Source organism: Staurois parvus, unplaced genomic scaffold (genome assembly GCF_062004578.1).
Source record: "Staurois parvus isolate SC_StPar_1 unplaced genomic scaffold, SC_StPar_1.0 ptg000352l, whole genome shotgun sequence".
Lineage (NCBI taxonomy): Eukaryota > Metazoa > Chordata > Amphibia > Anura > Ranidae > Staurois > Staurois parvus.
Window position 1 is genome coordinate 2,875,440 of NW_028318148.1, and position 26,587 is coordinate 2,902,026.

The 26,587-nt window shown below is 41.5% G+C and overlaps 1 protein-coding gene across 2 annotated transcripts in view; it reads right to left on the reverse strand.

Moving 5' to 3' along the window:
• Positions 1-26,587, reverse strand: part of OLFM1 (olfactomedin 1) — a 78,162-nt gene that overhangs the window by 12,328 nt on the left and 39,247 nt on the right. For both annotated transcript variants that reach the window (XM_089684684.1, XM_089684683.1), the window contains exon 4: positions 16,711-16,930. In XM_089684684.1, coding sequence (XP_089540810.1) covers positions 16,711-16,930 — 220 coding nt within the window. The remainder of the gene's footprint in view (positions 1-16,710; positions 16,931-26,587) is intronic.

Consider the following 26,587-nt stretch of genomic DNA (forward strand, 5'->3'; position numbering starts at 1 on the left):
ATATACAGTGCAATGTTCTAAATATTAAACGTTTAAGTTGCCATAAAGCCCCTTTTGTTTTTAAAAGCCCCAGACATTACTTAAAGCAGAATAAATAGTTTTGGTTAAAATTTATATATTTTTTTATCAGGACAAGTAGATTGTGGCACCAGTTTAGTCCCTGGACAAGTAGTTTTTTTTTTTTTTTTTTTTTTAAATTTCTACACCCCTGCAATCGTCACCAGGACAAATAAAGAATAAACGATAACAGGGAAACCGACAGCAATAAAATCTTGACAAAGGCTTTCCTACTCTATAAAAAACTTAAAAAAAAAAAAAAAAGTTCTCTACATGTAGACTGCAAAACAAATGAAATAAGGTACCTGAAAAACATAACACACCTGTAAAAGCATGAAGACTATTAAAAAAAATACTGTAGAAATGTATAGAAGGAGATGAATGTAGCCACCTCCAATCTCGGTGTTAGTGATATTTTTTTTTCTCTTTTTTTCAAGAGATTTTTTCGTAAAAAGTAAAGCTGCGGCATTTATTTCCCTGTCTTTGTCTAAAATTTGTAAAAGGCTCATATCTTTGTAAGTATATCATCACTGAGATTTCATTAATGCTCCCAAGTAGCATTAATTATTGAAAACCAGCAGTGATTGAGATGGGAGGAATATTCTCTACAGGGTGGGGGTGGGGGATAGCATCTGCGAATAATCCACAATGCAAATGTTTGTTGGTGTCAGCAGCTGGATATAAAAAAACAGAGCTGAGAGGTGACCTGCATGATATTAAGTGTCATATCTGCGTCTAGCATTGGTGACTCTTGTTACCAGATCTTTAAACAATTTTGTTGCATGTGAAGCCATTGCAGAGACAGTGTGTCTCGAGGTTCTACAGCTACCTGGAATATTGAGTTAAGGGTAGGCTAGCAACTAAAGAGGACACAGGATGTTGAAGATAAAGGCTGGCTGCATGTGGGAAGGAGCCATCCATAGTTTGATCAGGATTTCTGCTGGCGTGCCATCAATGCCAGAGAGGTAAATCAGAAAATAAAAGTGACTTTGTTGCAGATGTAGACCAAAGGAGGACAGCTCTGAATTGAAGGCCAGATTCCGCCAAAAATATTTCAGGTTTGTGTGGTAACTGCCACCAGCCATGGCATTGCAAAGCCAGCTGATGGCATTTCCATCACCAAATGAGTGACATCTCTCTCTTATGACACAAACCACTACAGAACAAAGGCCATCACAGGGGACAGATATTAGATGAAGCATGATCCAACCCACCAGCATCCATTTAACAATAAAATATATTTTGTGAGGTTGACCTGTAGAGATCAAGTCATAATATAAATATCTGAATATTTCTAACTGTACAGGCTTCTAAAAGACTTGTATATGGGCAGCACAGTGGCTAAATGGCTAGCACTTCCGCCTGGCAGTACTAGGGTCATTGGTTCGAATCCCAAAAACATGCTGGTACGTTAATTGGCTCCTGTCTAAATTGTTCCTAGTATATGTATGTATGAATGCAAGTAAGGGACCTTAGATTGTATGCCCCTTGAGGGTTAGGGACTGATGTGAATTTACAATATATATGTAAAAGCGCTGAGAAAATTGGCGCAATATATAAGTACCTGAAATAAATACTAATAAATATGCTGCCTTTAAAGGACTTGCTTGCACCAGCCAACACAGCCTGTGTGCGCTATGAAGAGCGATGCACTGTTTAATATTTTTTAAAATGTATTGAATTGTCAGAAATGACATTTCATTCAACTCTGTGCTGGAGTGAGGTGATGTGGTGCCATGTGCTGTGTAAAAATGTACCACAACACACCTCAATACTGTGGTATGGTGAGAACAAGGCACATAGAAAAATGCCTGTTTTCTATGTGCCTTTTGAGTTGAGCCTGTGATGCTTTATGCAGATCAATGGACATGGCGTGAACAAGCCTGAATAGCTGAAAGGCCCTAAGGTCTGGCTTTTGCAGTCCTGTCCACGAACTGGCCTAGTGCTGGTAAACATGCTATTAGATCCTGTGTCCAAAACCATATCAAATAATGCCCCACTGATTGCAGGAGGTCCTTGACTGTCTTGCAGTATCAAGAATGGTATGTGCAGCTGAGCCCCAACACGTTCAAGAGAATCTGTTTTATATAATATATTACAGCAATGGTCATATTCATCCTTTCTGCACTGACTCCACACCAGTAGGTTCAGCTTCACTCATTCAGTCATTTTACCCGCCCTGAAGAGTGCACTTTAACCTCTTGGCACCGGCCACATGCAAATGTGCGGCCTCCCAGCTTCTGGGCCTTGACGCTGAGCAGCCGCACATTTGCATGCAATTAAGAAAAACATATGTGCTGAAAGCACGCACCCTGCGCGCTCCCAGCACACATGTCCGGTACTCACGGAAAGGTCCCGAACTCCTTTCGATCGGGACCTTTCCCGATCATGTGACGGCGAATCACGGCAGTCACATGACCATAAAACCCCGGCTTCTGAAACCCTTAAAGGGCCGGAAGGCGCCAACGCAAAGGGGTTAAAGGATAAGTTCACCTTCAGAACGTGTAACATGTTACAGCATCTGCCCCCCCCCCAACCGGAGACAGTGGGCTGGGGATCTTCTCCCCATGCCCACTGTCACAATTTTAATAATCCAGGGCTCCACCCACACAGCTGTATAATTCACTAGGTTTTCTGTGAATGAATGCCTACAAGTACCATCAGCCAGTGCCGCTGTCTGCTTGTAGTTCTCAACGAACTATGAGGGTGCTAGTGAGCTCTCTTAGTCCATTAGGCCTTGTTCACACCATAAGTGCACAAAAACTGATGGAAACTGACATGCAGATTTCACTTGCAGACTCATCAATTTTCATGTGCACTTCAATGGGTTTTATACACCTTGCAAATTCCTGTGCAGAAAAAAATCTACACATGATACTAGTGTTGAGGTGTAAACGGGGCACATAGAGAACAATTGATTTTGTTGTGCCCTTACAGATTACCTGACGTCTCTGCATGACAGTGTAAACGAGCCCTTAATCTTCCTGTTCTCAGGGAATGGACTGTGTATGAGGTATAGGCAGACCGCTAACCTAAGGCTACTTTCACAATGTGGCGTTTTTGCGTTTAAAAAAAAAAGCGCCTGAAAAGCTCAAGAAAAATGTTTCCCTGTGTATGTGAATGTATATCTATGTATGTTTTTCACACTGAGGCGTTGCGCTTGCAGTGCGGTGTAAAAATTCCTGCTTGCAGCATCTTTGGGGCACGTTTGGTGAGATAAAAGAAAAATGCTCCAAAACAGGGGTGGACTGACAACTCATAGGGCCCCGTGTCCTTGCCCACACTCAAAAAAGCCTATGAAAAAGGTACCAGAGGCATCTCATGGGGCCCCCTACTGACCCCGGGCCCTTGGGCACTACCCGAGTTTCCAAATGGTCAGTCCGCCCCTGCTCCAAAAGCTTCTCTTCCCATGGAAATTAATGGAAAAATGTCTGAAAAACGCCTCTGGGAAGCATTTTTGGAGCAGTTAAGTCACGCATCCTTTAAAAATGTTCAGAACGCGCGGTAAAAACACCTATGCATTTTCCTGTGTTTTTGCGGCGGATCGGTGTGAAAGTAGTCTCATCACTCTGCAGGAACCTGCGATTGCAGATCTTCTGATCGCAGGTGCAGCGCTTTCCTTAGAAAAAAAAAGCACATTTTTGTACCTGCAAAAGAAGGTCCATTCATTTCTTCAAACCCCGAATTAAAAAAAAAAAAAAAAATCGTTGGGGATGACACCTCTGATATTTATATTCTGACAGGTTTCCTTTAGAGGTAGTATTCTCTTATAGTACAGCAAAGGAAAAATGTAGGACGCACCTTTTGCTGTTGATCCATTTCTGCAGTGCTTTTTGCAGTGCATTTTGCATTTTTGCACTCGCATTTTTCATGAGTTTTGCGCTTTTTTTGGGGGCTAATTTGTTGGGAAGATTGAAAAATGCAAAACACTTCAAAAACACACTACATTCTTTTCTGCAGCGTCTCCATGAAACATAGTTTTGTGTTTAAAACCAGTCCCTGACCCTTTCCAAAAACCCAGCAACTGGAAAAAAAGCATAGATGTGAACATGTCCCATAGGAAACCAAGTTAATTGGACTGTATTGCGTTTCTGCTAAAAGCACCAAAAACTGCATTGGTGTGAACCAGGCCTAAGCCCTCATGCACACTGGACGTTTTGATAACGCTGGTAAAGTCACGTTAAAAACATGAGGCTTTAGGCGTTTTTGCACTAGCATCTTGGCACGTTTAGCAGCATTTTCCTGTGTTTTTCCACGTTTGCGGTTTTTAGCTTTTTTTTGGTAAAAAAAAATCCAGAAACAGGTTTGCTGCGTTTTTTACCACATTTTTCAGCATTAGAGTGCTTTTACAGCTAAAAAAAACTCTAGAAACCCACTAGTCCTGGACTTTGTTTTTCCAGCCAAAAAACGTTGATTACAGTCTGTGTGCATGGACACATAGAATAACATGCTGCGGAGTTTACTGGTTGTAGAAGAAAGTCAAAAACAGCTGCTGTAAAAACGTCAAGTGTGCATGAGGCCTAAAGTCTACGCTTCCTTCCAGACTTGTACTGCAATTCTGCAGCAACTGCCTGTCCACAAGAGGAGATTCCACAGGTTCTGGGGCTGATCGGGGCCAGGTGAGTCAGTGACTTCAGCTAATCCTCTCACCTGGACTGGTTCAGTCAGGACTGTGTTAGTAGATGTCTGTGACCACAAGCTGAGCATTGTACTTCACATGGACAAGAATGTATGTGCCGTTTGGGCAAACAGCCAGCTGACTGCTAGGACACCATGGGCTAATAGCCAGTGGACACCTAGGGTTCTGCCATGCAGCCTCTGCCCTAGATATCACCACTGTGTCCCTGAGGTAATGGAAGAATGATCACATTTGTAAGCTTGGTCCTTTCTTTACGGTTTTGGTCCACCTATGTATCAATATTTGTACCTGGTGTCTGAGTTTTGCTTGTGTGGGTAAGGTGTCATCTCTGTGTGGGTCATGTGCCTGCATGGAGCCCATTTCTGTGTAATCCTACCTCCTAACACCACAATTGTCTCGTCTGGGCTAATGTATAGACCTCTGTAACAAATCCTGTTATTGTATTGCAAAAAGCATTACATTTGTTTTTTTATTTGAGTACTCAAATTTAAACCCTTTTTTTCTATCCTATTATCAAATATAATGGAGACAGGTGAGAATTTTGCAGGTCTTTGTTGCTTTCGGTGTCCTGAGTTTGTCTCCCACATCCTGTTGTGTCCCCGGCAGGAAGTAAGCTGAATCTCTACAACAAGGACACAAGCCGCAACAAAAGTACTTTTCAATAAAGGCTCTGAGGTGATTTCTTATTTCCTGTAATATCCCTGAAACAGGAAATGGAGAGGAACTGCACAGACAGCAACACAGCTGACAGAGAATCAAAACATTTCTAAACAAATCCAAAATGAATGAAATGCGCCCGGGGTTCTGCATCTAGTTTATCATTTCAACAAATCAGAATTCAGTCTGGAACTGATCTAACCATTTTAGATGAGACAAATTGAGGACATCGGAAAACATAAGGGGAGGTTTGTAAATGTTTGTATGTTATCGGTCTGTACACATCTGTTTCTGGAGTGATGTGTTTAAGGCGCATTGTCATTGAGCTCTCTGGATGCGCTTTCATCAAAACACACGCACAAGGGGAACGCTGGCTCATAGAACATGGAATGCATGTATATGTAGCTTTGTACTAACTGCACATAGAAAATTGGTTTCAAAATTCTCTCAAACATTGCTAATATAATTGACACAGAGCTGATGCTAGTTACATATCTTTAAAAATGCGAACAACATTATACAATTCTTGTAATAAGTATGATGATTGTGGGCGTTGTAATGGATTCCCAGTTTTTGTTCTGACATCACGTCAGTTGAGCGAAATGTCATTGTAAATAATTCATAGTTCTCTGTGCTTGGTGCCAACCAGAGGGATCTAATCTCTGCCCACCAGGGTGCCATATTACTGTCCTGCAATGCTGCTGAAAGGCAGCCTCACCATGCTGTGGTCTGTCACATCACAGCTCCCTCTTTTATTTCACAATCCCATTCTTACATCAGTTTCCTCAGTCCCCCTGCATATTGCAGTCTCCCTTCACTGTAGTGTTCTGAACCCCCCCCCCCTTCACAGCACCTCCCCACAGTGGTGTCCTCTGCTCCCCTTCACATTACAACCCCCTGCTCCCCTTCACATTACAACCCCCTGCTCCCCTTCACATTACAACCCCCTGCTCCCCTTCACATTACAACCCCCTGCTCCCCTTCACATTACAACCCCCTGCACCTCTTCACATTACAACCCCCTGCTCCCCTTCACATTACAACCCCCTGCACCTCTTCACATTACAACCCCCTGCACCTCTTCACATTACAACCCCCTGCACCTTTGACGCCCCTTCACATTGTGGCCCTTCCTACCTTACTCAGGCATAGAGAAACACAGCAGCACTGGAAAGGGTGGGAGCAGGAGCTGTCAGAATTAACGTTTCATATTAACAAGGCTGGTGATTGGTTGCTAGGACAGGACCACCTAACAACCAATCACCTGCTGCTTAACTTGGAAAGTTAACGGCGGCAGCTCCCGCTCCCACCCTCTTTCCAGCGCTGCTGTGTCTCTGGCCCTGTGTGCAGGACTATTGTCTCCTCCTCTTTGTTGCGATAGTAAGTGGTGGAGGCAGGGAGAAAGAACTGACACCTAAAATGGTGGGGCCGGGACAGGGACTTGATCTGGACCACAGTCCACCATTTAGTGATGCCCGTTCTCCACAGTATAATATTTTACATATGAGCAAAGCTACCCAACAAAAATGGATTTGGACAAACAATAACACTACCAGGCAGATGAAAAGAACGATTTGAGGCTCAGGTCTGATGCTGCTGTTGATCAGTGCATTCTGCCAGTGCCTGGCCCTGCTGTTAGAATACAATGTCTGTGTGAGGAATATTCCTTCATCCACCTAATTTGTGTGGATGGAGGAATCCGTTCTGTTTTTCCCTTCAGCCCCTTGGCTGAATGAACAAAACTGATCTATGGCTAGCATAAATCCTGCAACCCAACACTTTTGTCTAAGGACGACAGCATTGCTTGTTATGCTCAGCATACGGCAGCCTAGTCACCCTTAGCCTGGATTCACACCTATTGAATTTTTACTTGATGCATTATCCATTGAGATCCATGGACGACTTGACTACTGCAACTCCCTCCTCACCGGCCTACCCCAACACAGGCTATCCCCGCTTCAGTCTATCCTGAATTCTGTGGCCAGACTCATCCACCTCACCAACCGCTCTGTATCCGCCTCCCCCCTCTGCCAATTTCTCCACTGGCTTCCGATTGCCCAACGCATAAAATTCAAAATATTAACATTGACGTAAAAAGCTATCCTTAACATTGCCCCAAACTACATCACCGACCTGATATCCATCTACCACCCAAAATGCACTCTCTGCTCCTCACAAGACCTCCTACTCTCCAGTTCCCTGGTCTCCTCCCATGCTCGTCTCCAGGGCCTCCCCCATCCTCTGGAACTCACTACCCTAATCCGTCAGACTGTCACCTTCCCTCCTCACCTTTTGGGCGCACCCTGAAAACCCAGCTCTTCAGAGAAGCCTACCCAGCCCTCACCTAATTGCTGATCTCCTCCGCTCTTCCCACCACTCCATCCCCCTCAGCTATTTCCTCCTGTACCACTCTCCCCTCCCTCCTAGATTGTAAGCTCCAAGGAGCAGGGCCCTCGAACCCCTCGTGTATCGTATTGTTACTGTACTGTCTCCCATTATAATGTAGAGCGCTGAGCAAACTTTTGGCGCTCTATACTGTATAATAATGGAAGCATGTCAAAACACAGCTGAAAGAATGCATTAAGATAGTGGATGCATCATGACGCATGTGAATGCGTCAGGACGCATGTCAACACAAGTTAACATGCATTATGATGAGTGTTGACATACAAGTCGCATTACAAAGTATGTTTAAATGTTCCTTTTTAAACATGCCTTTTATTGATTAAATGGGAAACGCATTATGGGGAAAACACAGAGGTATGAATCCAGCCTTAACACACATTCCCACAGAGTTCTACAACAGGACATGCTCACACTCCGGCCTCTGAAACCCCCACCACAGGCCTGAATGGTTGGCAGCAAGTGTACTAGGCAGCATGAGACCTGTAACCCCTAAGGGAGGTTGTGCTTTATAATACAATGTCATACAGAGGTGCAGGCTCTAGCCAGAAGTTGTATTATAGAGTGTTAGCACTGTACGTGCTACTTAAGAGAAAAATAATTTTGCTTAGTTGTCTTTTAAACATGCTATTTTTTTTTTTTTTTTTTTTTAGAGGAACTGAATTTTCTCTCCTGAGACGAGGAGATTAAGGGGGGGGGGGATATGATCAACATATATAAATACCAATACATGTGGTCCATATAGTGAACTTGGTACGATACGGAAAGAGTTCTTCACAGAGCATATTCCACAGTAAAATGTGGAATAGACTCCCTCAAGAGCTGGTTCTGGTCAGCTCAGTAGATTGTTTTAAAGAGGCCTGGATTCTTTCCTAAATGCACAAAATATAATGGGATACTAATATTCATAGGTAAAGATTCAGGGATTATCTGATTGCCTCTTGGGGGATCAGGAAGGATTTTTTTTTCCCCCTGCTGGACCAAATTTTTTTCATGCTTTATGGGGATTTTTTGCCTTCCTCTGGATCAACTGTGGGTATAGGATCGTGTATATGGAGGGTTTCTATTTGAGTAGTGTGTGTGTTGTTTTTTTTTTTTTTTTAAGCCAGACTATGTAACTATATTTCACTGCGTAAAAGTCACTTTAGAAAGTTTACTGCTGAAGGGTTCAATTGTTCTTTTAAGCAACCGTGTGAATAAAATGTGACCATTGTAGGTACCCCTGGCTGTTTTCACCAATCTGTCACTTTTGTTGGACAGCTTGGTTTTTATGTAAGTGGCAGAGATGACCTCTCACTTCCTGTCCCTGTAAAATCTTAGGGGAAAAAAAAGGGTGGAACATGTTCCCAAAGCTGAACCTATCCTTTAAGCACTCTAAGGCTGCCCATACCTTTTTATACAATTTTCTTAAATTTCCTTTACATTTACCTTCAGCTATGTAGTGCAAAAGCCTACCTGACTGCATACAAATTGAAAGTGTTTAGGTTTGACCTTCATATTATATAGTTTTGATAAATCCAAAGGAAAATTGTTCAAGAAAACTGTATAATGCATGGCCAGCTTAGTACTACTCTTCCTCCCAGACTGTGCATACAATATCTAGTCTCACCTGTCTTATTACCATTTTCCTGAAATTTCTCAGCTGGCAGGTGACCCGCCAAAAATTACCTGACCTGGCTGACATCAAAAGGGTTTCTGTGTTTTGAACGGATAGGCCCCTGATGTTGCTCTCTGGCCTTGTGGCTTTTTCCTTGATGTGATGAGCTGTGTTGTCTGCTCAGTGATATGCTTCCAGCATCTGCTAATTTACTCTCCTTAGTCGGCTGCGCCAGTGAATTATCTCTCCTCTCATAATTCATCATCACAGAACAAGATGCTTTATTTAGCACACAATGAAGATGGCGCATTTATTTTTTTCCTTTCCTTTTTTTTTTTTGCTCTCATTGCTGTACCCTGAGATAGGGATAAACCTGCTCATTTGCTTCTGTCCCCTAATACAATTCCGATAACGTGCACTGAAACTGATTAAATCCTTCAGCACGGAAGGTAAATTATTCACTGGCTGAGCAGAATTTCAATGAATCGTAACAGAAGGAGAAGTATTTTCCAAACATGAGGGGAACGGCTCAGCCGCCTTGTTCGGTTACAAAGCATTGTGAGATGGCTTAATCAGAGATGTGATTCATATTTTTATAAAAGGGAAAAATTCTTTAGATCGGCCCACTGGGCACACAAAATCCGAGTGCTCTGGGCCTGAAGAATGGTAGCTGCTATAGATGGAAATGTTTGCATTGCCTGTGATAATCTAGTTTCTATTTTTTTTTTTTTTCACTAACAATACGGCAGTCCAAAGCCGATTGGCTACTGGGAATATTGCAGACATTTTCACAAATGGTCTAATTTTAAGGAATCTGTCAGGTGGCAGAATACTGATGTGAGAAGACTACGTTTGGAAGCTGCTGTTTTATGGGCCACATACAAGTTTCACATGAGTGATGAGAAGGTACAGCTCCACTGCTTAAGAACTACAGGAGTCAAAGAGCTGTAACTTCCATTAGAGGGATCTCATATGGATATTTTCCCTTTCTGAGGAAACCTGTACTTGGAGAATTATGCAGAATGCCACTGTTTGAGCTTATGGAAATGCCAATTGCCTGGCTGTGGTGGTGATCCTACACCTTCAATACTTTGAGTCACTGTTTAAAAACAAGTATGCCGATTAGGTTTCACTGGCTGAATGCTTGTCCCCAGTCAGTGCCTTGGAAAGCTTGAAATCCAAAGACAGCTAGGCAAGTAGCATTTTCAGGAGGAACTCTGTAATAGCTATTTGCATTTCTCATGAGTAGCTTTTTAAATTTTTGATCCAAATCAAAATTTCCTACCCTATGATTGAGCAGTGCTCTCTTCTTGTCATACCAGCATGGGGGCCAGATAATGTTCTCTAGTACATCCTGCAACTGTGCTAAAGCGAGGCTGCTTAGTTTACCTTAAGGGCCTTTTCACACTAGGAGCTTCATATGAATTGCACAGGAATGCAGTTCTGTGCAGTGTGATTTCAGCCCCATTCATTTTGAGATCGCACTGCACCAAATGTAGTGCATCCACTACTTTTTTAAACGTACGGCAACCAGATTGCTTGGCATTTTTTGTATCATGCGATCTGGTGCCTGCAAATGCACTTTGTTTGAGACCTGTGTCCTTGAGTTTAATTTCAACTGAACCTCTGAAGGTTCAGAATGTTATGCGGGAAACCCACGATCCCTGCACATTCAAAATGAATGGGTTCAAATCGTACCACACTGAACCGCATGTGAATTGCACAGAAATGAGGTGAGGTTCCTGTGCTATTCATATGCGATTCATAGTGTGAACCTGAGGGTAAATCTTTATTTTTGAAAGCATTGAGTAGGATCAGATGCTCCGCTGGATTTGAATTGCTTTCTATGTTAAAAATATGGATATTGTTCCTTATTTCCTGCTATGATACAGCTTGCCTGGATAGGTTTACTTTAAAAGATAAGTCCGTATTTTACCAAAAAAAATGTATATATACTTACAGGAAAAAAGTGCATTTATTATTTTGCAAATCAACCTGCAGCCACAAACAGTGGGTTGCGGGTGCAATGCCAGGCTCTTGCAGACTCTTCCTCCATCTGTGTCCATACTGAGGTATGAACTTCCAGTTACAGAGCTAGAGGTAGTGTCAATGGACTATGAGTGACGGCTTCAGTGCACTTGTGTTTTATTGAAAACTACAAGTCTGCTACAGTGTAAGATGGGACTTAGTTTATTCATTCACAGGTATCACCTTTCAAAAGTGACAGTTGCTGCAGGGAAAGAAGTACCCTATACACTGTCATTGGGGTGAAGGATGTTACATTTGCACCATGTTACACCCTAAATAGTCTCAAGTCTGCTAGAGCAACAAAGTGAATCAGCACCAGTGGGATTTTGTAATAATTTGAGTTGCCACACTTGAATTGATAAAATATTAGTCTAAAGTGTAGATTAATTTACTAATATTCTCCCTGTTGGAGCGTATATTTTGGCCTGAGAGTTGACTTGTGGGGTATCCGATACCTTGCCTGAATTAAATGCTGATAAGACTATCAAGGTGTGTGGTCATGGAAGAAAACCAAACAGTATTGTTAACGGACAATTTTAGCTTGAGTACCCATTATTGGCCTTTTAGTTCAGGCAGATGTCAACTTTGGCAAAATGTTTATAGAGTGATAGGAGCAATGTGATCCAAGGATCTTCTGGCTAATCCAGTGATCTTAGGGGCCCTTCCATTTCTCTCTTCAGTGCACCTGTACTGAGGCCAGACCACCATGATGAGGCACCCCAGGGAATGTGTCCATGATATCCTGGGTTTAGACACAGCCTTGCAACATGTAATTATGGATAGGGACAGCTCCTTATTGAAGGAGAATATTGCAACAAAAGCTGCTTTAAATTTTTAAAAGTACAGAGCTAAGATAGGCCTTTCTGGAGGCACACCTAAAGAGCTGCACAGCTTTGCTTTCCCTGGAGAACTAGAGTAGAAACTTTGACCTCACTGCTCTTAGAACACTGCAGGGTCCACACCACAGTCTGCACTTTAGGAATGGGTTATATAATGCAGGCAGCAATGTAGAGTAGCCTTGCGGAGTATAGCAAAGAACACAAATGATACCTGCTCGTCATTATAAATGGGCCCCATAGTGCAACCTAAGAGGAAGCATGTACAGTACAGAAGATGGAAAGGCAGCTGCCTCAATACCGAACCTGTCCTAAAATTGTGACAGGAGTCACAGGACCTGTTGGTTTGATACTGACCAGCCCCTCACATGCTCTTCACATTCCTGGGTTCTTATGGCTATGGTTGCCCGCTGCTTTTTATTCCTTGCTCTGGCTGGCCATGTGACTGGAGAGGGAAGGAGGAAACATTGCTATCCTGTTTCCTCCAGCAACCTTCTGCTCCTATTGCTGTCTCTTCCTTGATGTTACTGCTGTTGTTTGACCAATTTGAGAGGATTGCTCATGGATCTTCGGAAGATTAAGAGCATCCCAGGACATATGATACAACTGTCAGAGGACCAGGAGAGAACCCTGAAATATCAGGGGTCTTCTGGAATTTCCCAGGAGTCTTGACAGCGCTGCTCAAGGTGTAGAGAGGTCACTCTCCATGGAGAACTTACAGCTTTGCCAGGAAGCAGCTACAAGTTAAAAATGGCACTCCCCAATCCCTGAGAGGTAAAGTTGCAATATTATAGATTCAGATTTTCACCAGTGCCCATTATGGTTTTCTTGTCTCGGGTGTAAGCTCAGATTGCGAAGAATCCTTTTTTTTTTTTTTTTTTTTTCCTTCTGCTCAGCATAACCAGACTTAATTCTGGCTGTGTATCTAAAAATACCACACAAAAGCTGGCATCCCCACTAGGTACAGAGCATTTTATGCCCTCTAGTCAATGTCCTTAGAGGATGACCGCATCTACATTTACTCTGTATATCCCCAAAAACCTGCATTCTCTGCTCCTGTAATGGATAGTGTCTGCTGAAATGGTTCTTGTTTCCCATTTTTGTTTCTCTGTTCCAATCTGGCAAACAGATTTTCACTAAAGGTGACCTGCATTAATGGTTGCAATGGTGTCAGCAAGAATTGCCACTAAATCATCTTTATATGCCGCCTGTTGGACAACACTGAAAAAACGCACAGCCTTGTACAAAGGTCACTGTGCTTAAATAGACCTCACTGTTGTCCATCTTAGCGCCAGAGATTTAACCTCTTGCCTTCTGCACAACACATCTGCAGTGGCAAAAGGGTGGGCTTCAACACTCACATGTCCCAAGCATGAGCCACTGGGGGGCTGATGTTTCTGTGCTGAGCACACTCAACTGCATGATCCAGCACAGAAAATGAGCCGTGAAAGACAGTTCTTGGTCCCTGCTAATTATAGGTACCTGGTGGAAGTGGCTCCAAATCATGTAACCACTGTGACAGCACATTTTTTAAAGGGATGTTGGGTGTGTTAAAGGATTTCTGTCATCTTTACATGGTGAAGTGACCATGTTTATAAGCAAGGAGTTTTTTTTTCTTCTTGTTTTAAGCCTAAGAGCAGCTAAATTCACAAACCTAAAAATCAGCACAAGGAACATAACTCACGTTCAGTAGGATGTGTCCCTTTATCCTGTTTTTCCTCTGGTCATGAAAAAATCTTCCTCCATCCTGTCCTCCACCCCAACTTCCATAGTCTGAGGTGGTGGAGCTATCATCAAATCATCCTCTATTCTCTGAAGATCCTGTTTAATTTCTAGAATGAAGCAGCTGTGTGGAAGGGGTGGGCATAGTCAGGTTCCCTTGATGAGTCTGTGACAGCCCATTCATTGTATTGACCACCACCACAGCAGAAGATTATGGCGGTGTGGGAGGGGGGCAGGATGTAGGAAGATTTTCACTAAAAAGAGGAATTGTTGCAATGTGTCTGTCTTACTGAGTGTAAGTCCCTTGTGCTGGCTTTTGTTTTTTTTTTTCCCTGCACTTGGACTTTAGGAATGATCTAGGTATTGAAGAACACAGGAGGAACAGCTTAGTGCAAATTAGGTGACATCCCTAACCACACATCCAAAATAATTTTGTCTCTTTCCATTCTGCTTTAAAGAGCACCTGTCAGAATTACGTAGGGTGCCATTTTTAGAATGTTTGTTAGTTCCCTGGCTGTTCTACTGAATCCTGGCTCCAATGCTTTGAGTCTCTCACCTGGGACAAACGTGTATAAGTAATTCTGACACCCATCTATAGGATGCTTATTGCAGGTATGTGGCTCAAAAGCCAAGCAACTAGTATTTTGCAGAGGTGGCTACTAATGTGGTGCTTATGTTTTTGTTCAACTGATGTATGATTGTTAGAGCATAAGAATGAGGCAAACTAGTGATCTTCCACTGAGAAAAATCTGCATAAGTACCTGAATTTGACCTTGAATTTGCCACTTGCAATCCCCAGTACATGTACTGGAAAATTTAGAGGTGGCACAAGGAGCCAATCAGTTGTGTCATAGTGCTTGGAACATTCAAAGAGAGAATCAAGTGACAGAGAGATGAGCCCATCAGTCTGCTGCTTCTCATTTCACTGTTACAGATGGGGGAGGGACAAAACCTGTAAGCATTGCCTAAAATATAACTAAAAGCAAATCTTTTTTAGGATTTTGGTAGTGAGGGATTAAAACCCCTGTCACATTTTTTATTGCTGTCTGTGTCCTCATTGGGAAGATTGACTTTGTCCTGATCACTAGTGTGACCAGTAATGAAAGTGAGGGTACATCCAATTATTTTGAGTTGCCACTAGAACAAGAATGTAGAGGAAGCCTTCTGATGAGGACACATTGGCAACTGTCTAAGAAGGAATTTCCCTCACATTGGAATGCTATCCTCACACTCCTGTTGTGTCTACAGGTCAGGAAATGTAGGGAAAACCCACTGAGACAGATACCAAACTTTTTAACCTTCCCCTTACTCTTTAAAAAAAATACTCTATACAAAAACAAACTTTTAAATTTGCTGCCATTTCTTGTCTTGTTAGGTTATATTTCTACTGGCTCCTAAAATGTCATGTAAATCCAACAGAAAATGTAATTTTCTCCTCACCTCTGCCAATTGGACTGTAGAGAAAATGATTTTGATTAAGCATATGAAAATAATGCAGTCCAAAATGTAAACTGATCCTATAGTAAATCATGCCCCCATAACTGGAAAAAAAGACCACTTTTAAAAAAGTGTAAAGTTATATGTGCAAGCCTAATGTGTTTAAAAGTGTGCATATGCTTTAATACAATTTGTAAATCATTTATAGTGTAGTTAAAGTAGAAATGAAGTCAAAATGTTTTTATTTTGGATAGAGTAAGGGAGGGTTATAACTCCTGTTAGTTTTTTGCCATCTGTGTCCCATTTGGAAGATTTCCCTTCACTTCCTGTCCCCAGAGCGAAAACAGGAATTGAGAGAAATCCCTGGGTGCCCCCTGGTAATCCCAGAACTACTGTTCCCCTCCATTCCTGGGAATTTTTTCACTTTCAATGGTAATGGTAAACAGGACAAATACATTGGGGCACAGACAGCAATAAAAAAACCTGGCAAGAGTTCTAATCTCTTCCATTCTATGCTTTTTTTTATTCTTTAAGTGGCCCTGTGAAGAAGGAAGTGCAAGAGTTTCCATTGCTGTCATTCTGATCCTAACTTCACTACTACCCGCTGATCAAGAACAAACATGAACATAGGCTTGTTGGCTTTAAGTCCTGCTTGTTTGTTCAGGTCAGTGACTCAAATGGTGTTAGGGATAATAGTTATTCAGCCTTCAGATTAAAAAAAAAAAAACAATCTCGCTTTGGCAGCTACCATAATTTGATCCTCACAGGATGTGGCTACATTGTGCCTGCAACCTTTTCCACCCACAACAAAACTGCAACATAATTGCTGTTTTTATATAAAAATGACTTTGTCCTAGTCATGTACTAATTTACATTTACACCAAATTTAAGGTTTGTATAGATGAGTAAATGCAGTGATGCACTGAAGTGCATTTAGCTACATTTACAAATTGCTTCTCTGATTGTTCACATGTGCGTCTGACCTACTTCTAAGTAGCATTGAGCTGCTTTTACATTCCAATTGAAGTGTATGGGGGGAAAAAAGCAGTTCTGATGAACAAATGCCCATGTACTTTAGCCCTTGGAAAGATGCAAAAAAGATGGTGGAGGTTGAATATAAAAGAAAAACATAATCAGGTATCACATATGGTGTCACATGTAACCCCCCAAATCTTTCAGTCTGGCTAGCTAATCTAATGACAAGTCCACAGCATAGAAAGCATTGCTTGCTGACTCTTGTTGCAGTTGGTGTCTCTAAGCCTACAAAAATGCTAGCTACAGTCTTGTGTGAATGGGCATAGCAGGGTTTGCCATTGTGACATGTCTGGGCCTACCTAATTTTTGCATGCATGCACGGAGCCTTTCTTCAAGATTGGACACTCTGCTCTGCAGTTCTTCGTAGTCATAGGCGCCAATCTCCTCCTGAAGCTCGTTAAGAACTGACGTCAGATTCTGGACCTCCTCCTTAAACTGCAATACCAATTTGGCATCGGCTTTGTACTCTTCCAACACTGGTATCAGAGGCCTAAGTTCCTCCATTTTCGCTTTTATTGCCTGAAAGGTTAAAATAAGCTGGTTCAGTGCCATGCATGCAAAACTTGGCAACACCCTGACCTGCCTCTCTACTCTACCCTGTCTACTTGCCTGACTACCTGCCTGCCTGACTCCCAACCACAGTGACATTGTGACCTCCCAAAAAGGGCAGTGTGAGCAGTGCACTGTAAAATACCATGTTAAAAAATGTCAGTACAACTTATTTGGGAAAGGCCTTTATTAATCATTTTTTTTTCAAATGCAACAACTTATGGTTACATGCTTCTTTTTTTTTTTTTAAAACACATACACAAAGGTTTTCTTTTTCTTTCTTTAAATAAAAAATAGAATGCATTGACAAGGGTTAAAAATTCTTCATGAAATGCAGCTACATTTGCATGCAAAGGAAGATTGAATTTCAAGGTGTTGAAGGTTCCTTAGTGAGAAAGCTTTAATTGGGAGAATAAAGAGTAAAAAGTAAAAAAAAAGTAAAAAAAAATGAAAAAATAAAACGGCAACAAAAAATAGGGGAAACAAAAATTAAAGTCTGGTGCCCCAACTGCTGTGTGTCTTTCATGGTAACATAGGAGTTAACTGCCTCTTCAGTCACTGCAATTTAAGTTAGCCCTGTAAGCAAGAAAATGAAATACCATTGAAGTCTTTGTGCACTAAACTGCTTGAAAACAAGATTTTTCAGAAACAGATGCTCGTTTTATTTATTAAGGCAGTGAAAAGAGCATTGATGGTTTCTATAAATCTATTTGATTTTAGACTTCATTAATTAAGTGTATCTACAGCCAAAACCCTTTTGTTCAGTTTTGGACAGAGAGAAGAATGATAGGAGCCCCTGTCAGGTATTTTTGCTGTCTGAGACTCCTTTAGCCTTGCTTCACATATGTGCAGGACTGCTGCTAAATCTCACAGATTCCCGCAGCCGTACACAAAATGTGGTGCTGCATGGAAAACGTGGGGGGGGGGGGGCTATTAACTCTTAATGACTTCCACACACTGAAAATCACAGCGCGGTTTCCAACACACGGAAGTTGCATGGTGCAAAAACAGCATTTGATTTCCCTGCGGTCACATTTTAAAAAAGGGGCACAGATCTTTTCCTTACAGAAAATGCAGACACAGCTGCACATTCAAATGAATGAACTGCTGTGCCCATGCCCCCGCAGCATGCACAGCTGCATATATGTGAACTGGGCCTTAGTGATTTCTCATCACTCACTGCTCTGGGGACAACCTTTCTCACCACACAGGATGTGAAGGAAACTGCCAACAGCAACACAGACAGAAGTGAACATGAGCTGCTGACTTTTTAAAAAACAGCCACTCACCTGCCCTAGGATCCAGCGGTGTTCTCACTGCAGCCAAGTTCACTGGCCGTCCTGTGTCCCCGGCGCCGGGTGCCCACTGAGCATGCGCAAGCAGCGCTGCGCATTGTGAATGGTCCTGCAGTCCTCTGGGACTTGCCATGTGTTCCAGAGGACTTTGGGGGAGGGGAGGAGAACTTCCAAGTCCGATTTGTCTAAGCAATCGCAGCAGAAGTGGGAGCGGGTACCTGTCAAAATTGGGTACCTGCTCCCCAAAGGTGCCAATTTTTAACGGGGGGGGGCGAAGTCTTAAGAACTTCTCCTTTTCGGTGGAGCTTCACTTTAAGTAGGGGAATGCTAGACTACCTTTCGGCATTTCCTGTCTGCTAAAATGTCCCCAGAAACTAAAGGAACGTATCTTGAATTAAACCCCAGATAGCAGTAAAATATAACGGGTCTAACATTTTCCCATGCTATCCAAAACTGAAAAAAATAAACCATTTTAGCTATAGTTACACTTCAATCAGTCACAACAATGTAACACAACTTACTTTTGTTACCATTATTTCGGGGGGTCCTTAACTGCCCAATCCCATGCCAGAATTTTTAAGTCCAGTTAGAAGCTTGAATCAGGACCAAGCCTTTTAGGGTTTATAGGATAAGTTCATGTTTTTGGAACATTACTTGTTCCGCCCATATTTCGGATGGAACATGTTTCGGTTCCTACCACTCAGTGTGATAGTGGGCAGGGGATCTTTTCCCCACATCCACTGTCACAATTCAAAAACAGCGCAGCCGTACAGGGCTCTGCCCACACGGCTGCAGTTTCCTGTGAATGAATGAACTACAAGTACTGTCAGCCGCTGTGGCAAATGGCTTGTAGTTCTGAATGAACTGCGAGGATGCTGATGAGCGTTCTTGTAGTTCATTCACAAGCCCTGCAACTTTCAAACTGACAGCCTATATGGAGGTATGGGCTAAAGGTTGCAGGGCTTGTCTGTAGAAACCTGACATTGCACCCCTGTTTTGCTCACAACTGGGAAACATTTGAATTTGTGGGTAGCATATTATATAGGATATCCTGTTCCTTGTGATTGTCTGCTGACCGCTTTTAGATTACTACATACAGTATATGTACAGCATTACACCTTGCTCTTTGCCTTAATAAATAAAGTATACTTTCCTATTCTCACTAAGTAAAAGCACAGTGCAATCTTAGTTTCAAATAGCACTACCCTTTTCAGTTCATAAAGAATCTCAATAACCACATAATATGCTGCATGCAATATAAATTCAGATAATGACTTTCATATACAATGTTAACAAGAAAGTATGGATTTTAATAGCACAGCTGTTCTAGGAAACAAACATTTGATAAGTGTGTATATATGTGTGTGTATATGTATGTATGTATATATATATATATATATATATATATATATATTATTTAGCTATGATGCCCCTGCCATAAGATATGGCGCCAGCAGGGACACTGAATAGAGCTGGCCTATCCTCTTTGCAATCCGTGTGAGTTTCCTGACATTTGACTAAATGTAGTGTGTGCTTTTATGAGTTGACTAGTAGGCTTGGAGAAAGGACTGGTGGGAATGTACTCCGAAAAGTGCTGCAGAAGGTATCACTATAGATACAATAACCACACACTTAATGAAGCCACCTGTTGTACTAGTTACGATTATCTCCAGACATGCTAACAATCTATTAACTTAGAAGGATGGGACTTAAAATGGTCATTTTGATGTTACCACCATGAGATCACATTTTGGTGAGTGAGATTTCCTGCCACTGACTGTCACACACCATGGATATGATACTATCATCTAGACCAGTGTTTCTCAACTCCAGTCCTCATGGACCCCCAACAGGTCATTTTTTCAGGATTTCCATTATTTTGCACAGGTGATTTGATCAGTTTCACTGCCTTAGTAATTACCACAGCTGTTTCATCCGAGGGAAATCCTGAAAACATGACCTGTTGGGGGTCCATGAGGACTGGAGTTGAGAAACACTGATCTAGACTCACACAAAACCAGACTTGGGAAACAAATACTTGTCTGCTTGTAAGCCATTTTACTAAATTCTGGGATGTCATGTTGAGGGACTCAACTTTGAAAACCTTTTATTAGAATCTTGAAAACTTGCAATTACGGTACCTCTAAATATTAGTATTGTACATTGAATAACTGTAACTTAGAGTCAACATATCGGTTTTCTCTCCTAGGAAATGGATATGTGATAGAAGAAACAGTTTCATATACTTATAGAAATGTGTACAAAATCTTATTATGGACTATACCAACAAAATAGGCTTTAGTCAACAATATACTTATAGAACAATGTACAATTCTTGACGTTAGAGGTAACTTAATGGAAGAAGCACATTTTCCCTAGGAAAGAGTCCTCCCTTCAATTCTAGACCTGTCCTTCCTAGCATAAGATGGCCTCACAATTTATCATTTGGCTGTACATGTCCATGTTTGTCTTACGATCACCATACAAGTTACAATCTATACAATAACTTTAGATTTACCAAAGCTATGTAATATTTGAACCTACCTAATCTAACCAGCCAATCTGCATCCAATCAGGTAGACAATCCCCTACATATTTTGTAGATCATTAGAGTGGAATTTGTGTGGTGAGCTTTAAAAAGTCAATGTTGCCTTGTCCATTTAGGGCAAAGTGACAGTGTCTTGGCAGTAGCTCCCCTTTCCCCCAACCCGATACTCACCTTTCCAGTGCTATCTCATCACACCTTCCTCTATTACAGCCATCACTAAAATCTCTTGTGATGGCCGCTAAGGGGAACAATGATGGCCATTCTTCCTTCAGGTAACAGTGCTCAGGCCTAGCAATTGGCTACTAGGCCTCAGCACTGGGAAGGAGGCCACACAGAGTATGGTCACCAACTGCGAGGGATCACTGGCAATGTAAGTATCAGGGGTTTAAGAGATTGAGTTGTGGATGGGGCCTTTACAAAGGCACTGTTGTTGAAAAGAAAATATTCGCACATGTTAGTCTGATCGCACAATTGTCATTATTTCCCAACAACTATGTAGTTCTATTGTCAACCTAAACAGTACACTCAGTTTATCTCCAATCATGTCCTTCACAATGACGCAGTCAAACTGTGTATGTAGCCAGTTTTAATACTGAGTAGCACAGTGGCTGAATAGTTAGTGGCCTTGTAGCTTTAGGCTTCTGGTCTGCGTTTCAATTAGGGTTCAGGGTTCTAACTTCACAAAGTTACTTTGTTTACTTCTATTTGTGTGGATTTCATCTGTGCATTATTTCCCCCTCACAATCCAAAATGTGCGGAGAAGTTAATTGGCTTTGACCTAAACTGTGTGAGCTTCCAAAATGGTGATAGGAACTGATTATATGTGCTCTGTTCTGGCTATAAACTATACAATCTGAATATACTGATATAAAGCTATGTTATAGGAGTACACTTCTAAGCAATCCAGTTGTATCAAATCAGGCAGGCCTTTGTATTACATAGTTAATGTAAGGAGATGTCTACAATTAGATTGTATAGTACATGGCCAATATAATATGTGCCAAAAAAGTGCAATAATAAAATTTAGTCGTGTAGGCTAGCCATACACTATACAATTTTCCGTCCAATTTCTGCCCAATTTCCTTTAGACTTACCTTCAACAGTATAGTGCAAGGGCCTGCCTAACTGGATACAACTGAAAGTGTTGTTTGGGTTTGACCTCCTATTACATGGTTTTTTGGTAAATCTAAAGCAAAACGCTCAAGAAAATTTGAATAATGTATGGCCAACCTTAGAGTTTTGCTGAAAGGGGTTGTGGGTTTCTTTTTTACAGCAGCAGATAGAACCATGTTCTACAAGGCTGATGACTGTCAGTCTCTTCTGTGTATTTTGGTTTTGTTAGTACTTCTAGAAATGAATACACTCTGGAATCAATCATTAAGGATATCAGAATGTAATACATTTAAGTGAGTGATGCACACATTCTGGCTGATATTACAGTACTTGTCTGTTCACCGGATTTATATAGAGAGATATATATATAGATAGATAGAGATAGATATAGATAGAGAGAGAGAGAGAGAGAGAGAGAGAGAGAGAGATCCAGTGAATTAACAGACAAGTACCGATTTTACTATTATAATTGTGTATGTATACACTGTATGAGTGTGAATTGTATGTAAATATAGATGGATGTACAGTATGTATGTATTTTTTTCCCCATATATTATTTGCAGTTTGCAACAAATTCAGGCACTCAGCAAAATAGATGTCTGTTTCTTTCTCTAGGAGTAAAAGAAACCCTTATCGTGCTGTGCCTACCTATTAACATAATATACTGGCTACAGCAACATCAGGAGTCAGTTTGTAATCTGAATGCTTTTTGTAAAATAATAAAAGACTGTAATTATAAGATATGTTCTATTTTAGTGTAAGCCTGGTGACCCAGTTCAGACCTGAAATCCGCTGTTATTGGCGAGCAGAGGGTAGAATTGACAGCTCCGTGCTGCAGCTGATGGGCTATGCCCCTGATAAGGCTAGAATTTTCCTTCGAATACCGCCTTTCTCCCAGCGGGAGCAATTAAACAGGAGCAAGTGACAGCGGAGCCAAAGACGTCCTCCATGACAGTCTCATGGTTGACCTTGGCTGGTGGAACTTTCTGGAGTTTTCTGTAATGTACAATGAGACACTTAGAGCAGCTGCTCCCAGCTCCTGACATAACCCAACACAAGGGAATATCTATAGTGATGGGGCCAGATAAGCCTAGACCCATTAATAATGCATAGGGCAATACTGGGGCACTTAAAATGTCCTTCTCCTCTGCACAGACACTCTGTGGGGTTGTCATTTTAGAAGCTCTAAAGGTTATTACAAAATGGCTTACTTTTAATGAAGAATCTCTAAAACGATTAGTTCAACAAATTACCCCTTTTATCGCAATTATCTTACAAGGACCCCCCCCCATACCTCATGTTTCCTATTGGGCTGTAAGCCTTAGTGACCAGGACCCTATGTTAACTGTAATGTTCTTTACAGTTTTGTTTTGATGTACAAAGTGTAAAATGCTATAGAATATGATTGTGCTAAAAAAAACCAAACTTATTTTTAAGTACTATTATTGCATGAAGTAACTATATCCCTTTCTTAAACATTTATCCAATGTTATGAGGGTGTCTTATGTGGCATTGTGGCTGTACTGACGTTCTGAGTGCTGCATGGCATACTGGGTGTAATCCTTGTGCATGATGTTTATGTACCGACACACAGGAGCACTATATGACTTGACATTTCATCTTTTACTTCTATACTGAAGGAGCTTAATTGCCATTCTTCTCTATAGTTTTTTAAACCATGCTAGAGAAGGAGGCACTTGCTGGGGAAGGGGGGGTTTGCTTTAATGTTTGTTTAAAGCATCTATAGGGCTTCATTTAGGCGTGCAGTCGGGAGGCGGTACAAATGAGTGGTTGAGTGGTGTTGTTTTTTTTTTTTTTTTAGTGCCCCCCAACCTCCTCCTTAGCAGCAAAAGGCAGCAGATGGGGGTGTCTTCAATTGCGATGCTTTGCACCCATGGCAAAATCTACCCCACATGTTGCGATCTACGGTGAACGTGACCCATTGACATGTACAGGGAAGTGCCACAACGCCCCACAACTGCATCCAAAGCCATGCAGTTGTGACCTCGTTTGTCAGCAAAAATTGGGTTAAAACAGAACGTGTCATATCGCCTCCTCACTGCCTGCCAATCACCTCTGAAAAGCAAACTGAACATGGATCGCTTTTCAGTAGAGCAGTGGATTTTAGGCAGATTTAAATCTATCCTTACTTTCCTGAATCAGAACTGTCGTAAATTATACAAAGTTATAGTAAGATCCCCTGCAGTAAGTTTGCTTAAGTAATTCTTGGTGTCAAAAAGCCAGTCATAAAATGTCTCCTTTATAGAAAGAAAGTGTCAAAAATGTATTTTTCCCCTTTTTTTTTTTAAAGGGGACCCTGCAACTTATTTTATTTACATGTACACATTTTAAAGGGTTGGTTTTTTGTGGGTTTTTTTTTTTTTTTTTGTTTTTGTTTTTTTGGATTCTGGATCTAACCATGTTAGTTGTGCTAAGTGAAACTTTATTAAGTGAAACTTTATTATATTAGGCACTGAGCTCACTGCTGATATTACTACGCAGGTTAGCAGAAAATAAGTTTTTTTTTTTTTTTTTTTTCACTGTATCTTTTATGTACTAAATGTTTTAGCTCCCTCCATTTGTAGATGGGTGACAGATCTACTTAAGAAAACAGCAGGGTGGTCTTACTGTTTTACAGCACCTTGAAATAAGTTTGTATTAGGGGAACAGAAGGGTGAAGCTAATTAAGCATGAAGTGCTATCACTTGTTCTAGGTCTATTTGGTAGAAAAAAAACTATGTATAGACTTTATTAACTCATACATATTTTTTGTATATACAGCAGTCTTTATATTTTTATAATGGTGTACACATTGCGCTTCTACATTATCCTAAAAGTCTTATGTCTCGTATGCAATTTGAAGCTGTCAAGACACTGTAAACTCTACACCAGGGGCGGACTGACCATTCGGGTACACGGGCACGGCCCAAGGACCCGGGATCAGTAGGGGGCCCCATGAGATGTCCCTGGTACCTTTTTCATAGGCTTTTTTGGGTGTGGTGTGAGTGTGGGCGAGTATACGGGGGCCCCATGATCCCCTATTGCCCGGGAGCCCCATGAGTTGTCAGTCCGCCCCTGCTCTACACTTATATTCAACTAAGTTAGCATCCAGCTAACCATTGCCCTCTACCCCTCTTTCCTCCGTGAATCTTCTTCTTTATCAGAAATGTAAATATGGTATTGATTTTAAAAAAATATTGAGTGAAGATCTCGTCATTTATGGGGTCTGTTCTTCACCCAACTTATTCCAGAAACATAAAGGAATTTGGTTTCCATGTGCAATGCAACTACTTTAGTGATTTGTGGGGTTTTTTTTCTTTTGTTCTATAACTTTTTTATATAAATGCTGTAAATGTTCAATGAGATTTTCATCTATTTGTTTCCTCCCAGTGATGTAGAAGGATAGTGTGTCAGGGGTTGGTCTCCTATCTAAGTGTCCCTGCTCATCTTAGAATACGGTGAGCGGTGGAAGCAGTGATACATGCCCATGTCTATTGTGCTTTACTTTATTCTTTAGAAAATTTGTAGTAATATTAAAAAAGGAAAAATCTGGGGGATAGTCTGTGTGACCTGGATTGACGTTCCTGGCCTTTCAATCCTGTAAATTATTCTCGGTTGTAGCTGCAAAAGCTTGATTCTCTCTGACCTATTAGCAGAGGGAGATGGCACCAGGAAAGGTTGTTTGTTAAATCACGCAAGGCATGCTAACATCTATTTGTCACTAATTACATGTCATGCATTGCCACGCTGCATTTCTGCTGGAAAATCAGCCTCTCCAATCTCATTAAGTGACAGGAACTGCCAGGAAGCTGTTGGGATAAGCTTACCTCCCATTCACTTTTCTCTGAAGAAGCCAATTTGATTTGAAAGAGTCTGCTAAACTTATCAATGCAACAGGATACCTTTTTTATTGGGTCCATCAACCCTATAAGGTGTCGGTGGCTGCTGGGAAGTTATTCACATAGTGGTTTCTTATCTTTCAGGGAGACCAATGGGGAGATGTCTGTAAGTTAAGTTAAGTTTCCTGGTCTGCAGACTTATTTTGGCTTTAGTGAGGTGGCTCCATGCCTGGTGCTGGTTACTGCAATGGCAGGAGTAGGAACACCCCAATTTGAGTGGGAACACAGCCAAGAACTAAAAAAAAAAAAGCCCAGGGATACATCAATCAAGTGAAGGGCTCAACCTATTAACCCCCATCTACATAATCATATCACTGTAGGGTGACCAGACCCTTTAACAGTTTTTTGTCTCTCCTACATCAGCATTCTGTCTTTCAGATTTGTTTGCTCTTGAAAAGGGTAAGCAGTATTTCTTGAGGATAATATCTATGTACAAGGGACAGTTTTCCAGCAAATATAACCGAGTCCTTATTTGTTGTCTCTGTTGTCTGCCATGTGAGCGAGCTGTCTTGCAGCAGTAAGGACACTGTTATTAAGGCAGTTTCAGGTGACCACTGATGGGAGAAGTCTTTTGAAGCACACCAGGGCTAACAAATGTTGTGAAGGAGCAAGGCAATGGAGATAAACTCTATACAATCTACTTAACATTCTATCCTGTCTTCTACTTGTAAAGGTTTTAGTGTTTTTTGTGAAATATGGTCCATGGTGTTCCTTATTACCTTTTAGGTGTACTGTTTGTATTGGTGCATTCTGCATCTCAGAACATCACCAA